The sequence below is a fragment of the Aphis gossypii genome, unplaced genomic scaffold, assembly GCF_020184175.1.
Source record: "Aphis gossypii isolate Hap1 unplaced genomic scaffold, ASM2018417v2 Contig00717, whole genome shotgun sequence".
NCBI classification, from domain to species: Eukaryota; Metazoa; Arthropoda; class Insecta; order Hemiptera; family Aphididae; genus Aphis; species Aphis gossypii.
This window is the reverse complement of record NW_026083246.1, coordinates 3,999-20,754: the sequence shown is the minus strand read 5'-3', so window position 1 is coordinate 20,754 and position 16,756 is coordinate 3,999. Positions and strand designations below refer to the sequence as shown.

The 16,756-nt window shown below is 30.7% G+C and overlaps 3 protein-coding genes across 3 annotated transcripts; 1 reads left to right on the top strand and 2 right to left on the bottom strand.

The window, feature by feature from the left end:
• Positions 1–578: 578 nt before the first annotated feature.
• Positions 579–3,294, bottom strand: LOC126555124 (52 kDa repressor of the inhibitor of the protein kinase-like). The gene is made up of 5 exons (XM_050210088.1): positions 3,160–3,294; positions 2,494–2,794; positions 1,544–2,388; positions 1,168–1,480; positions 579–772 (listed from the first exon to the last, which is right to left on the bottom strand). The coding sequence occupies exons 1-5, from the start codon at positions 3,292–3,294 to the stop codon at positions 579–581; spliced, it is 1,788 nt and encodes a 595-aa protein (XP_050066045.1).
• Positions 3,295–5,396: 2,102 nt separating this feature from the next.
• LOC126555130 (uncharacterized) lies at positions 5,397–10,433 on the bottom strand. Its single transcript, XM_050210093.1, has 5 exons — positions 10,212–10,433; positions 10,064–10,153; positions 8,842–9,013; positions 6,241–6,391; positions 5,397–6,177 (listed from the first exon to the last, which is right to left on the bottom strand). The coding sequence occupies exons 3-5, from the start codon at positions 8,927–8,929 to the stop codon at positions 5,895–5,897; spliced, it is 522 nt and encodes a 173-aa protein (XP_050066050.1). The 5' UTR covers positions 8,930–9,013; positions 10,064–10,153; positions 10,212–10,433; the 3' UTR covers positions 5,397–5,894.
• On the top strand, positions 7,567–8,261 carry LOC126555131 (uncharacterized). The gene has a single exon (XM_050210094.1). It carries the CDS (start codon positions 7,603–7,605, stop codon positions 8,125–8,127), a length of 525 nt encoding a protein of 174 aa, XP_050066051.1. The 5' UTR covers positions 7,567–7,602; the 3' UTR covers positions 8,128–8,261.
• Positions 10,434–16,756: the final 6,323 nt, after the last annotated feature.

Here is a 16,756-nt window from a genome sequence, read left to right as displayed (position 1 = left end):
ACTATAAATTTAATTCTAAAATCTAAATGTTCATACCTAGTATAAAATAATAAATAATAATAACATCGTTCTTATCAATACTAAGACAATAAACGTTCACCTCTTAGATAAGGATGGCGGCCATTTTACTGGCGACAATAATAATACCCAAGTCGGCTATCTAGTATTTTTATATATCTGTGGTTCCTGCCAAACCGCAAAATGTTGCGGTCGGTAAACGTCAGGAATCCACCGGTCCCAACAAAACGCTCTAATGTGACATCTACAATTAGAACTTAAGCGATTCGTTGTTCCGGTCGACCGGACCCGCCAAAACGCATAATGTGGCACGGCCCTAAGGCCAGTGGCGCAACTAGAAAAAAATTTTTTGGAGGGGGTTTACATTAGTACAATATAATATATACATAAGATAAAATCCTGTATGGTTAATTATATAATTTATTACATAAATAATGTTAATATATTATTTATAAATATAATGTACCTATACTTAATATTTCTCAATCATCATAAATAACAAGAAGTAAAATAATAAAGTTTTAAGTATAGAAATAGTCATACTATGAATAAAAAAACACTTATAAATTAAGATTGAGTCTTCGTTTTGAAGTTTTAGCCATTTCATCTATAATCATTGATGGATCAACAATAATATCTTGGTGTATATTGAGGACTGCCAATCCATTTAATCTCATTTGACCGGTAGTATTTCTGAGATAATATTTAAGTCGACGCAAGGTTGAAAAAGATCTCTCTCCAGTAGCTGTTGTGACTGGCAGCGTAATTAATAATTGCAATAACTTTGAGATTAAAGGAAAAAAATCAGGATTACAATGGAAAAATAGTTCTGTTATTGTTGACGACAAATTTGGTGATTTGAATGCACAACTGTTATACCACAGTTTAAGTTCACCATAACACACTTCTAAGCTAGACAAATTGATGCTGTCACTTAATATATCAGTATAAAATTGAACATAATTTTGAAGTCCTCAAACGTTTCTTCAGATATTTGTTTGCTGGTCTTAGGTAATTAGCTGTTGAAACTTTTTAGTTTGGCCCTATGTTCAAGAAATCGTCCGTGTAGTTGTTCAAAAAAATTATCAAGAAATGGGATGAATGTTGAGATTCTATAATATTCTATTGGATTATTATTCATAACATTACTCCTATTTTTTTGTCGACTTGATGTTCTAGGAACACTAACAGTTATATCAAAACTACTACAGACATCCTCTACTTCTTTAAATATTTTTTCAAACTCAGCATTAGCGTTATCACGGATTTGTTTTATAGTTGATTGAGTCATATCACCAAATTCTAGAGCAGATTCTAAATCTAAGTTTTCAGTTTGAAGAAATTTGCTCAAAGGAGCACTTATTGAAAATACTTTTACTAATATCAATAAGGCTACTTGAAACCTTAATTGATGGATGGAGGAACTAAGTTGGTTAGCTAAAGCAGAAGTCTCATTATCTTTCTAAGTAGATATTTCATTAAGTGCATCCACAACTGCTGGTTGAAGTTCATGAAACACAAGTACAGCGTCATGTCGCTCAACCCACCTTGTAGGGCAAAACTTTTTTAGTTTTTTCAATTTTGATTCATGTAGTTCATTCTGAATTGATATTTTAAGTACATTTTGTCTTTTAGGATAGCCAAAAAAGTTACATATAGCTTCCATTGTGCCCATACAGTTTCGAATATCAGTTACATTACAACTAAATGAAATAGCCAAGTTTAAACAATGTGCTCCATAGTGGATATATAAAGCCATTGGATATTTATCATTGATATGTTTTTGTGTTCCATTAAATTTCCCGGACATAGCCGCCGCTCCATCGTACCCTTGCCCAATTAAGTAATTCAGTTCGAGTCCCATGATCTCAAGATTTTGAAGTATAGTTTGTGCTAATGCTTTGCCACTTACATCAGTAACTTCCACAAATTGTAAAAAATCTTCTCTATTTTTTTTTTGTTCTAAATTAACATAACGGACACAAATGGTGAGCTGTTCTTTATTGGAGATGTCACTTTTCTCATCAGCCAATACAGAAAACCCTTTGGCTTTGTTTACAGCACATACAAGATTTTGTAAAATGAGATTATTACAAGCAGAAAGTATCTCATTTTGTATTTTCCAGCTCAGATATGTTGCATTTTTTGCGCAAGAAGTTAAATGACCCTTTAAATATTCATCTCCAGCATCTATTCGAAACCGAAGTAACTGTCTAAAATTTCCATCGTTACATTCAGGCTCATTAATATTTTCACTAGCATTTAATAACATTTCACTGTCCCTATGGCCTCTTAAGGTTATACCTTGCCTTCCACAAAATATAACTGTTTTTACTATTGGAATAACCTTTAACCGGTTTGCTTCAATTTCTTTTTTAAGCATAGTGTTAATTTGAATATTTATTGAATCAACATTTTTCGATTTGACTGCCAAAAAATGATCATGACGATATTGACATGTTTTATGATAATCACTTTCTGAATGAAGTTTGGAGTATCCTTTATCACCTAACGCCTTCTTCCAGTCGTCAAATTTTTCTAATACTAATTTTCCTGGATTCTGATTACCTCCTTTACCTACACCATCATTTGGACTGAAAAATACACAAGTTTTACAGTACACACCATTTTGCTCAAATGAATAGTGAAGCCATTTAAATTGAAAAAACCATGTAATTTGACATTTCAGATTTCTTTTTCCAGTTTTAGGAAAAATATAGTCTGGAGTGGGATGCTTAAGCTTTGCCAATGCTGTAACTTTTTCATCTTCAGACAACTAAAATAAAAAGCATCAAAAGCTTAATAAGTACTATCAAGCAATAAACAAAAAACTCATTATTATACTATACACACTTTCTTTCCAACATAAAATGATATGTCATTTTCTATATTTTTTTCAACTGCATTAACATCACAAGTGCTTGGCTAGTTTAAAGCAAAGCAATAAATAATAATTAGCAAATATTAGGGTACTTTAAAATTCAAGCAATCATAATTAAAAAAAATTTAATATGTCTATCATCTACTTTGAAAAATATTATTGGCTGCATGCCTACATGCTGGACTGTTCATAATTATTTTAAAGTCATAAGCTGATAAGACTATAAGAGAAATTATATATTAAATTTAAACATTACTTACAATCATTGAAACAGAACTATTTTCTGCTACACACTCATCTTCTTTGAATGGTGATGTAACAATATTACTGGTAGTTTCTATGATGATTTTTGGAGTTTTTGTAAAGAAAAAATCATTTATTTTCCGTTTTGCCATTTTTATAAATTATTATGATTATAAGTTGACGCGGTCCCGCGTAATAGTCGCTTGAATACAAGCGACCTTTGCGCGGATACCCGCGCCGTCACCTGTCTGTCCAACCGCCAATCGACGACGGCCGACACCGACGCGCGATAAGCGCGTCTGGAATTGTCAACCGCCGGTACCGCGGACTCTCTCGGCACTAGTTTTTCGACCGTCCCGACGCACAAACCACCCCGGACCGAAAAACCCCACGCCCGTAACAAAACGGCCATACCACCTATCATTTGTTCATTATTTTTTATTTTTCATCTATTTCGTATTTTGTTCGATAAAACAGTAACTCCCGGAGTTACAGTGCTAGTCAGCGCTACCTACAGTGGAACTTTGTTTTTTTTTCTTTCTTTTTGTGTTCTCATAATAACAGTACGGTGAAACGTTTTATTATCATTATTAAATATTAACATTCTTTGCTTGTTGATTTAAAATACACGGCGATCACTCGTCATTATTGCCTAACGCAGTGTTTTTTTTTTTATTTTTCTTTTTCTTCCCCACGTGTTTTTTTTTGTTTTCACCGCTGTGCGCATCGGCTTCTCGGCTGACACCGAGGCTCGCTACAAAGTGATATTGTGATAATTTACTTTTAACTAAACAATGAACAATTAATATAAAATAGTTTTAATTTTCGTACTGACTACACGGGCACACGGCGTACTCAGTTTCAATCGAGGTTCATATTGTTATCAAGTTTGATTTTATCTGACGTGATGAATGGTGTATTACATATTTACATAGAGTATCATAGAGGCGCCGTATCGATAAATATTGAGGCTACCAATCATAGATAATAATAATAATCGTTATTCTCTATGCATCTATCTTTTACAGTGTGACCATTTTCAGTGAAACAAATTATGTACAACATTGACCGTACCCCGTCACCAGCCGGCCGGGTCCGGTGCATAGAGTAATATCACAAAACAATGGTAATATAGAGCAATGTTGGTGATGAGCACTGCGATCTAGCGGATTAATTGTCGTAGACTGCCTCTTTTATTTTACTCCTTTTTATGTGTTTTTACCACGGTGGCTAAAAAACATAACACTAAGCCTCGGAAAAATTTCGGGGGGGAGGGGTGAGGGTCACAACACCTTAACCCCCCCCCCTAGTTGCGCCACTGCCTAAGGCTGCCGTCACACTATTCCCGTTCCGGTAAGCATGCGGCAACCGGACGGGACGTTGTACATCACACAATAGCGTTTTTCCATCCTTATTACCACCAAATTTTGTAATCCACGTGTTCCAACAACAATATTGTCTCATACTACTTCGCATGCGGATACAAGCTAGACGTGTTTAATAGTATTTGTGCATATTTTGTACTTAAGTGGATAATTATTAATTAAAAAAAAAAAATAATAAACAATACGGAAATTGTATGTATTGCAGAAGCTCTTGGTTTATTAGATGAACCGAAAGAACGAAACTATTGGGTTCATCACCTGAACCAAGACAGAATAAATATAAAAAAACAGTTTTTTAAATTTTACAATGATCTAAGGGACTATCCTGATAAATTGTTTGAGTTCTATCGTATGTCTGTGCCGTCTTTTGACGAACTTTTATCCAAAGTTATTTTATTAATATCAAAACAAAATACATCATTTCGTGAATCAATCAGTGCTGAAGAGCGGCTAAGGTAAGTTTATATTATAAGTCATACTTTTTATACAGTAATAAAGAACAGTATATAACTATACAAATCAATATAGGTATCAGTGGTATCACATGTACCTACTTAAGGACAGTCCACAAGTATAACCTTCCTAAATATAATATTTAATACAATTTTTCAATAAGAAATAAATTTTGTTTTTTATTTTACTCTTTGTTAAAGAAAAAATATGTATAATAGCTGTTGAAATTTTAAATTAATTGAAACTTGTGGTTATCAATTAAGTAGGTAATCATAAATATTATATGTGGTTATACCAAACTAGAAACATTTCTTAATATTTAATATTTTAAGACCTTTCTTAAAAAATACTTATAACAAAAACAAATAATAATTATTTTGTATATTATGTAATAACATAGTATGTATAGAATGTATTTAATAATAAAAAAGGTGTGGTTAATTTATTGATTTGATGGTGATGATGATGCACTTGGTTGCTGATTGATGTCAGAGTGAATAAAGTTTTGGGATGGAAAGCTTACTTGCTCTAGATTATGCTGTTGGAATGGCTGATAAAATGTGTGGAATGGTTGAGGTGTTTTTATATTTCCAATACCCGTTAATGGTTGAAGAGGATGAAGCTGTTGCTATTAAGATTGAAATTGAAATTGTTGCAGAGTAGAAAGCTGTTGTGGTCCAGGTTGAAGCTGATTTTGTAGTGGAGGAGGCTGGCACTGTACTGGTTGATGTTTGTAAATAGAGGTATTGTAATAACTTTCTTGAGTTTGGTTATAATTAGGAAATTTTGGAGTTTGTTGAATATTTTTGAAAAACTGAAGAACATAGCATTGAAAATCGAGTTTCTGATCACTTGTTAATTTTTCCACTTATGGTAAAAATGATAGCAAAAGTGTTTTGTCGGGATTCATATTGTCATGTTGATGTTGTTGATTTGATTGTAAAAGTTCTATTAGTTGTGTTTGGAAATGAGTATTTTTTTGAATTTTTGAATTTTTTGTTTGTTTGACTAGCAGTTTTTGTATTTAATGAGATGCATGGTGAATTTTGTTGTTGTGTTGGTGAGATACTAGATGCATTTAAAGTAAGAGGTTCATAAATGTTTCTTGGGCTGTCTACTGTATTGTCTATATCAACATCATCGTGATCCGGTATTTCTTGGAAGGAATTTTCCGTACTTATTACATTACCCGAGGTCCTTTACAAATAAGTTATTATTATTAGTTAAAGAGAAAATAAAAAAACACAAAATTTAATTTACTTTCTTTTTTGAATAGTATGTTGTAAAAACGTTAAAGCGTCTGCATAAACATATTTTTTTTTTGGACGTCCGTCATCTCCACTTTTACCCTGGTTTATGTATTTTGAATAATTGTCTCGAATATGTCGCCATTTGTCTTTCATGTCTTTTACTGAATTAATAAATAATAATAATGATATTTAAGTTAAATTTAGGTGTAACATTGACTCATATTTTAAATTAATTTATTATAAATTCATTTCCATTGATAAATATTTCTATTTAGTTATAATATGTAAGCTATTTTATCATAAAGTTTTTTATTTGTTAGTTGTTACCTATCATGTATACAATATACATGTTATTTTGCTTTGATTTTTTACTGTACAAGGTGACACATGATAACTATACAAGCTTTAAAAATTAAATATGGTAGGTAATTTCAGATTCTGAATGGATGTATTGATTTTACAATAATATGTGTTTAAAAATGTCGATTAAAATTTTTAGGATTAGTAAATATAATTAAAAATTTAATAGAAAGTTTTACATAAGTTATTCTATGAGTGATTCAAAAATATCAAAATACATAGGCACATTTTTTTTATAATCATTTGAAGTTCAAATATTGAAAAAATTTGTCAAAATCATGAATATTTGCAAATTATTTTATAGTTAAAATTGTATAATGTTTTTGTATTCATTTCTAAGAATTGAAAATTTAATTTAATGTAGATTTTCCACAAGTTTTTCTTAAAATAATTATAAAAAATCGAGCGTAAGTCAATTAAAAAATTTTTACGAACGTCTAAATTTAAGGTGTAAAATAATGATTTACTATCAAACGGTTTTAGATATAAAAAAATAAATTTAATTAATTAATTAAATATCCTAGACTGACAAACCGTCCCCGTTCACACTTTTATTCTACCAATGTAATCTACTATTAATTTATATCTTTTTTGTGGTCTTAAACGTAAAGATCAGAGCACTCTTTCAATCCAAAAAATGTTTTTAAAAAAAAAAAAACAATTGTAAAAACAATACATTTCTTGCTGCTGTCAGAATTTAAAATACAGAGCTGGTAACAAAATTTAATAAATCAGCACTTTAATCAAAATGAAATCAAATAATAAATAATTGTATTGTAAAAGTATTTTTAAAGTAATTGTATTTACTATAGGTATTTATAATATACTAACTTACATAATAATATAATGAATATATTATAGTTTATTGGTTTTGAATATTTTTTTTAAAATGAAAAATAATATTTTTAATATTTAGGTATTTATCAACTGGTTATTAACTTAGTTATAGTATTAACTGGCGAGTTTTGGTGCATTGCAGTTTGATTTTAAAGTGGCGAAAAATACAATAGGAATGCTAGTGAAGGAAACATGTGAAGTTATATGGACGACGCTACAATCAGAGAAGATGCCTGAGCCATCAAAAGAAATGTGGTTAGAGATATCTAAAGTATTTTTTGAAAAAACAAACTTTCCTAATTGTGTGGGTGCAGTAGATGGAAAGCATATAAGATGCAGAAACCCCGATAATTCTGGGTCATTATTTTTTAATTATAAAAAATATTTTTCCCTAGTATTAATGGCAGTAGTTGATGCCAACTTATGTTTTACGTCTATAGACGTGGGCGCTTATGGCAAAGAAGGAGACTTAAACGTTTTTAAAGACTGTCCAATTGATAAAAAGTTCTATGCTAAACAACTGAATCTCCCAAATCCAGCTTGCTTGCCTAATGCCGATGATTTTCCACAACCTTTTGTTTTTATTGGAGAGAAAGCTTTCGCTTTACATTCTAATTTACTACGGCCATATCCCAGACTATCATCAACTATACAAGACGTATTTTCAACTACAGACTTTCGAGGGCGAGACGAACAGTAGAATATGCTTTTGGTGTTTTATCGAATAAATGGCGAGTTTTGCATACATCTATTCAAGTCACACCAGATTTTACAGACTCAATTGTAAAAGCATGTTGCGTGTTACACAATTTTGTACGAAAAGAGACGGATGCAATTATCAGGACACAGAAATTAACTTTGTATGATATTGAAATTCGAGGTACAGGTGCTCGATCTCAAGGCACTGAAGTGAGAGACTTCTTCGTAAATTATTTTGTTGGACCTGGATCTCTACCATTTCAGAATCAAAATATATAAAAGATAATTCCACTTAAAATAATTTGTACAATATTTTTTGCTTTAAAAATAAAAAAATCTTTATTTTTTATCTTTTGTTTTTACTTTTTAAAAAGGTTTAGATTAAATTATATATAGATATTGACAGAATAAAATTATTCATAAACGAAAAAAAGATATTAATTTTATATTGAAATAAATATAATATTGTTTTACTGTAATTTGAGCTTACTATTATTGTATTTTATTTACCTTTCTCAACATGTGCAATGTGTAAAAGATGCAAGTATAAAATGGACCAGTAGGTATGTATTCAAAAACATAAGCATATATATAAAACCAATACTGTACTTAAAGTAATGTATAATTCTCGTAAATTGAGTACCCCCCCCCCCCTTCCATAAAATTAAATCAAATACGCCACTGTATATGAGAAGTGATAAATTACTGTGAACACCTTTTTCTGCATTGTCCAATTCATTCCAATTTTCGTACATGCCATTTCCTATACTCGTCCAAGCATTCTGCTGTAAGTTTCTGTCCATATAAACTTTTGAGCCAGTTTAACATATAGCGTTGTTAATTTTGTAGTGATCTCTCACTATCGTTTATAAATGAGTGCTTGACATCTGCAGTTGGATCAAGTTGTTGAGAAAAGATTACGGGTTTTAAAAGTGAGACAAAGACACAATGTTAATACAAGAGTTTATTAAAATTAAAGTTATAATTTGTTACAATAAAAACAAGTGTATAAGAATTTGAGGACAGCACGTTAAGTAGCTGCCCGAGAAAAAGTTAAACTAAAATTTGGACATAGACTAGCTCTATGCGAATGTGAAACTAATTCTAAATTTTAAGACGGACAGAGACCTGTATTTATATGGTTCTCTGTACCCCCTGGTTGTACATGATAGAGACTAGGAAATGGACAAAAAGGTGTGTTATAGAATGTTGTCATCGTAGCTACAAAAGTGGTTTTGCGCCCAAGACACTTAACCCTGGATTGGACTTGTTGTTGTGCTATTATACCAAGGCGTGCGCATCTATGATTTATGTGCATGGCTTGTTTGTCAAAAGGGCAAGAAAAAGTTGTTTGTGGCTGTATTTTCCCATACGCTTTGATTCTTGGAAATTGCCATCAAATTTAATTACGTATCGCTACGAGTATGATAATAAAATATTTAAATGTGCAGAACCTCGTAGTATATGTAAATGAGTTAAAATAGAAAAATAGTGAGACGACTCCGTCGGCTTACTACAATTTGAATATACTGAATAAATTTGTCAGTACCAAAAGTCATTTTGAATGTGTTTTAGGTGAGTACTCCAGCGTATAAAATTGGCAAAATGTTTTTGCAATATTATTAGTGACGAAACGCACCGGTAAAAACGTTGTAATGTGATAAGTGTCGATGAAATTGTGTGTTTCGATAACAATTTTAATTCCCTTCCCTTTTTATTCATCCTGTTCCAACGCATCATGATCCGGTCGAAACCTGCCGACAGACGACCGTAACTCTTCTGACGGAATAATGTAATGTGCTATATTTAAAACAATGTGTTTTGATAAACCGGACAACGGGAGCGTTTTTGCCGCTTCGGTGAAATAGTGTGAAATAGTGTGACGGCAGCCTAAATGTGTTGAGTAATTAACTATATATTTAGTATGTAATACTTACATTTCCATCAGCATTCAATTGGAGTTCCTGAATAATGTGATCAATTACTTCTGCAGATTTTCCATTTAAATTTGCACTATCTTTTTCATTCTATACAAAAAAAAAAATTACTATTAAGAGGACGTCTTACTGAAACGTGTAGACATACAACGCTCAAGAGATGGCGTTGTTAGCCATATCGCCGCCGTCACGGCAGGCCACGCCCCTAGGTCCGCGCGTCGTAATCGTGGAAGAGGCACATTACTCGTTTAAGGACAATCGATTATAACGTATCATAACAATACAGTTCACCGTAACGTAGATTGTCGCTCAATGCTAATCTATTTCTTACGTACTAATACGCGGCTCGCTCGCTCCTAGCTCACAGTGATCATCTATTTACCAATTTAAGCTCTTCTTAGCTTAAATAGTTTTAGCAATATATTATATATAAATGTATTCAATAAATTCATTAATCAGCGCTGATAATTTCGTACTGTAATTCCTTAAAATGTGGTTTCGACATTCAATTTTTTTAACCAATTGATTAGAACCATAGGGAACTAACTCCAACAATCGTTTCGAAACACTACTGTCTCCGTCACCTTTAATTTTTTTTTAATTTTATTTAATATTTACAATTTAATAATTATAATATTACCAATAATCTATTGAACTTCAAACCATGTAATTCGACACTTCTTACGATCCCCTCAGCTATACCATCAGCTTCCATTCCAGTCGAAGCTTGTTTAAAAAAACATTTATGATCTCTGACAGTTAACTTTAGTGCATGAGCTCTTTCACAAATGCAGCAATACCGGTTTCTTATTCCTACAAACAGTTTTGTTTGTGCGAAAACCAATGATTGTGGCCTATTTGTTTTCAATAATTAATAAACATTATAATTAATATATTTATATTGTGTTTTGAATACCCAGCAGGCGCGCACCCAGAATTTTCGTTTGGGGGGGGGGGGGGCTTAATAATTTTTCTTTTTTCCTTACACACAAGTAAAAATTATCGCGTAATATTGAACTATTATGTATATATAATACCAGTATATCTATTATAGTTAATAAATAAAAAGCACAAACCTAAAATTTTGAAAAAAAAATTGAAAAAGTCAATAATTGTCGATATAATGAGCGTAGTCAGTTAAATTGATTACTCTGTAGTCTGTACCTATAATGTATACCTATAATGTATTTCTCAATATACTTACAGCTCCTGACAACGCATCATATTTTGATTTATAGCTGCGTTTTCCCCATTGACCGTCAGCTACAACAATGCATAACGGTGTACCATCTGAATCAATATCTCCAGCTTCTATTGCCAAACGTTTTTTCTTCAGCTCCTGCCAATCTCATTTGTTCCCAAGCAGTCTGTTCAATTCTTTGACTAACTTGCTCGAATAGCTTACCATATGTATTGCTAGAAAAACAAGGTATGTCTACAATAGCTGAGAAACTCGTTAAGTTGGAGTAACCAATTCCAATTCCAATGGTACCGGTAACAGTTGCTTTATTCACTTCAATATATTTCCCGGTTTCTTCTGATTCGATTTTGGTAGTTATATTACACATTGAGCATTTAAATAACCATGCACAGTAATATCCATTACGAATCTCCTTGACTAACTCTGAGTTTATAAAAGAGCACCCAAATCCACCATCGTGAATATCATTTTTTATTTGTTGAAAAATATAAAATATATCAATAATTCTACGACCAGTACTGCAATAATTTTTCTATAATATTTAATTATACAAATCATTTTTAATATTTTAATATTTAATTATTAAAATCATTTTTAATATTTTAGTATTTAATTATTAAAATAAACTGTTTGAAATAAAAAATAATATTAAACTTACCGATTGTTATCAAGGTTCAAATTTTTTTCAACATTGCTTGAATTACTTTCATGTAATACATTTGACAAAATTGTTGAACTAATTTGTTATATAATTATAAAAACAAATTATTTATCATGAAATTAATACAATACAATAAACAATAAATAGTAGATATTATAATATAAATTGTGATCATACTCGTAACTTTGGAAATCATTATCAATCGATTGGTAAACATCTGTATAATTTATTGTACTACTGTTTACATATTTTGTGCTAGAACCACTCTGTTCATAAATCATTGCGTCATTTATTGCGTCACAATTCTATTTGGTATATTACTGTGGACCTCATCGTTTACTATGACATCAGAGCTTGAAATTGACAATAAAATGCATAAAATACTTTATATTCTAATATTAATAGTTTATACCGTTAATGACTTATGTTAAAACTTAAAAATAAATTGTATGAATGATTGGGTAATTCAGGTACATAATGAATCGGATTTGATTAATTTGGAATTTATTTTATGGGCAAGTTATAGGTACCTACAGCGTCTAAAGTTAGAAATTTGGAAAAATACGTAAAAATCACGAAATTTAGCACTTTTTTATTAAGAAATTCATACAATTCTTTTAGTTGGTCTAAGATTTGAAAATTTGATAAGATATTCTCCATAGGTTTTCCTACCTTTCTAAAAAAAAAAAAAACTTACCGGAAAGTCAAACTAAATTTTATGAGCATTTGAAATTCATCATTGAACATTGGCAAATGGTTTTGTTGTAAAAATTCATAGTGTTCACTTTTTATATTTTAGGATTGAAAATTTAATGGAAGGTTTTTTGTAAATAGTGTATAATTTAACAAAAAATTAGAAAAATGTTAATAAAAAAAAACAATTATTTAATAAATGTTGATACAAAAATATTCGCGTGGACAAAATACTTGAAAATTCAAAACAATATTTCACAAACTTGACCTTAACGTCTTACAGCCATTTAATAATTATTAAAATACATATTCACACTTTTTTTATAGAAATTTGAAGTTCATATATTAATATATTGACATCTACAGTGAAGGGAGGGAGGGCTGTTACTGACCCCCGTTTAGAATTATTTTCGTTTTAGAATTACTTTAATTTAATTATTGAACGGGTAGAGCCTGAAATATTATATTTTATTTTACTATAAACGTTTAAACAGACAATGAAAGTATTTAAATTTCTAAAATTTTCTAATATAATATAATATTCATAAATCATACTTACTTTATTTGTTTGCATCGTCGTAGTGCAAGAGAACTTGTTATTTTTTTTTTTTTTTTTGATGACCGTTTCCGTTTTTGTTTATTTTCTTTATTTACCATTGTTTAAAAATGAAAAATAATTATAAAAAAAAAAATTCACAAAAATAATTTGAACACGATGACACGAAAATCTCAAAGAAATTATGTGATTACCCACATCGAATTACCCAGGAGCAATGATTGTGTCGGTTGTGTAGAATGTAAATCGAAAATAAATTGAATATGACGTCTTATTTGTGTACAAATTATTGAAAATACAGCTGTTAGTAGTCAGTAATCATAATGTCATAAATAATTATTATGACTTATATAGTTATATTAGTAGTCGTATAATTATTATGACTTCTATATTGACTAAATTAGTCCAGTCTTTCTGGAAGCGTCCAATAACCATCGACCGACCGTCACCGCGGCGGAACGCAGGTGGCAGCACATTACGGCAATGAAAAATTAAATTGAACAACGTGAACATGTTTACGGAAAACAAACAAAACATCATTAAAAAACGATTTTAGAGCAAAAATGCCTATTATAAAATTTATAGATCACAATATTTCGGAGACAACTTCATCGGGATTTTGTTCTATATCAAATAAACAGCTCGCTATAAAAGGCACAAAAGCATTCTTTTTTTACATTTTTTAAACAACTGTTACTTTTTTAATAATTCGTATTTCAAAAAACGCCGATGAGGTTGTCTTCTAAATATTATGCTCTATAAATTTTATAATAGGTAGTTTTACTCTAAAACCATTTTTTAATAGCATTTCGTTTGTTTTTCGCAGATCTGTTTTCACCGCTAATTATTACGGGTGAGACGTCCTCTTAATATTAACTTATAACAGGTATCTAGATTTTAAGAAGATACTTTGGTATATGAAGTAAAATTCTACTATTGTTCAGTCCAAATACACTTAAATTAATTTAATATTGTTACCTATATGCAATAGTAGCTAAAATATTCTACTCTCATATTTTGACGTTACAATGTTATCATTATTATAATTATAAATTCATTATTTTCACATAGGTAATAATGATTTTAAACCGTTATTAGTGTCACTATGAGAATTTCCTCGAATAATTACCAGTTTTAGAACTACTGGTTTATATTTATTCGATTTTGACAATACTATAATAAATATACTCCATTAAGTTATTTTATGAAAATGAATATGGAAAAATAATTAAATGTTATAAATAAACTAACAGAGTTATTGAAGTCCAATATTGTCGTATACTTAATAATAGGTACCTACCGTATATTTTGGAGTTGTGCTCGCCGAAGTGACTCGCGCCGTCACTGATCGCCTTATTAGTTATTTATTTTACCACAGTATCTTGATAATTTATTAGTATAATTCTATAATTCATTACCCATATATTCGTTGAAGGGTACAGTGTTGTTTCGCGAGTTCGACTAGTGTTCTTCAGTTTTAAACATAATCATGTTTTCGTGTAGTGTATGCGATAAAGCATTTACATTGATCAAAAATCTACATAGACATGCCAAGTCACACGAATCACCCACTAAAATCGTATGCAGTATTTGCTCAGAAATATTCACGCCAAGAGATAACCTCATCAGACATAAAAAAGAAAAACATCGTAAGTACTTTTTTTCACAATAAAAATTTACAAATTTATTAGATAAATATTCATAATCAAATTAAAATAAATAATACTATTTTCAGGTTCAAATATTATAATCCAACAACAACCAACCATAACCAAGCGAGAAATTCAAGATTTTTTTAAACCAGCTGCACAAGTTTACGATCATGATGGTAAATATATTATTCATACTTTATATATATATAACATAGGTTCTTATTTTATTTTATAAAAATAGAACAATTAATAAAATATACAAAGTTGTATAAAATCATGGAAAACATATAATAATTTAGATAAAATCTTGATAAATCCCATAATTATAGTTAATCCCGTTAAGATGATATATATATATATGTTGAAAATGTTCATAAATTGTTCAAATTTTGATAAATTTATGTAGTAATATTAATTGTAAATATTTCCATACGATTATTATTATAACGCTATTAAAACATACATAATAATTTTAATTTATTATATTTTTAAGTATAAACCGATATTTCAATAAATATATTTGATCATATTATACATAATATATATATAATAATAAAACATGAATATCTTATTTTTTTTATGAAAAACATTTACACATTTAATATATAATACCAATAAAAACATAAATAGTCATACTTCTTCTTCTTCTTAGGCGTTTACAGGCCATTCAGGCCCATTGCCGCAACAACCACTTGCCTCCACCTGTCTCGGTCTCTTGCCAGCTCTTCCCCATCCTCTATTCCAAGTTCCCTCAAGTCCTTGACCACTCTATCCTTCCATCTTTGTCTAGGACGTCCTCTAGGCCTTTTTGTATTTGGCTTCCATTTCATAACCTGTCCAATTGGCCCCTCCGATCTCCACACGTGTTCGGACCAGCTCAGCCTACTACTTTTTAAATTTAGTTAATATTCGGTTCTCCGTATAGGTCTTGGATCTCCTGATTTGTTCTTATTTTGTATTCTCCTTCGTTGTTTGTCTTTGGACCATAGATTCTCCTTAATATCTTCCGCTCGAAGGTGGCCAATTTTAGTTCATCCGATTTTGTAGTGGCCCACGTCCCACATGCATACAAAACTATAGGTCTTAATAGTACTTTATAAAGGGTTATTTTTGTCTTCCATGATAATATCTTTGATTAAATAGCGGGACCAATCCAAAAAACATCTGTTTGCCAATGCTAATCTAATCTTTATTTCCTCATGGCTATTGCATCCTTGTTGATGTCCACTCCTAAGTATTTAAAATCATCTACTTTTTCGAACTTATATTCCCCAATATCCAAGTGTCCCCCTCTATGGTTATTCCTAGTTACGACCATATATTTTGTCTTATCCTCATTTATAATTAATCCTATTCTCTTTCCATTTTCCAGCAATTTCGTGTTGTCTCCTTTAGATTTTCTTCATTTTCTGCCATTAACACTAAATCATCTGCATAGGCAGCAGTAGAATTAGTTGTATGTCATTTCCAATTTTTATTCCACTTGCTGTTACTAGGGTATCTCTTACGACTGATTCCAATGCTAAATGAAAAGAGCTGGGGACAAGGCATCACCTTGTCTAAGCCCAGTCACCACCTCAAAATCCTCCGATACGGCATCTCCGAACTTCACTTTACACTTTGATCCTTGTACACAAGCTCGGACTAGTCTTACAAATTTTTCAGGTATACCCAATTGGCACATAGCGCTCCATAGTTTCTCTTATTCACCATATCACATGCGGCATTAAAATCAATAAAAAGGAGGTGTATATCTTTGTCAAATTCATGAATTTTTTCGATCATTTGCTTAATAACATATATTTGATCCTGGGTTGACTTCCTTGTCATAAACCCTCCCTGGTAATCTCCAATAATTTCTCGTAAATAGGGTTTAATTCTAGTAAGTAGAATATTAGACAGTATCTTATATGACGTGTTCAAAGGGAGA

Coding starts and splice junctions, on each gene's coding strand:
- LOC126555124 (XM_050210088.1), bottom strand. CDS start 3,294: ATGGCAAAACGGAAAATAAATGATTTTTTCTTTACAAAAACTCCAAAA. Junction 2,795..3,159: donor ATAGTTCTGTTTCAATGATT/GTAAGTAATGTT, acceptor TTTTTATTTTAG/TTGTCTGAAGATGAAAAAGT. Junction 773..1,167: donor AAGTCGACAAAAAAATAGGA/GTAATGTTATGA, acceptor TTACGCTGCCAG/TCACAACAGCTACTGGAGAG.
- LOC126555131 (XM_050210094.1), top strand. CDS start 7,603: ATGCTAGTGAAGGAAACATGTGAAGTTATATGGACGACGCTACAATCA.
- LOC126555130 (XM_050210093.1), bottom strand. CDS start 8,929: ATGGACAGAAACTTACAGCAGAATGCTTGGACGAGTATAGGAAATGGC. Junction 6,392..8,841: donor ATTGGACAATGCAGAAAAAG/GTGTTCACAGTA, acceptor TTATTAATTCAG/TAAAAGACATGAAAGACAAA. Junction 6,178..6,240: donor CATACTATTCAAAAAAGAAA/GTAAATTAAATT, acceptor TTATTTGTAAAG/GACCTCGGGTAATGTAATAA.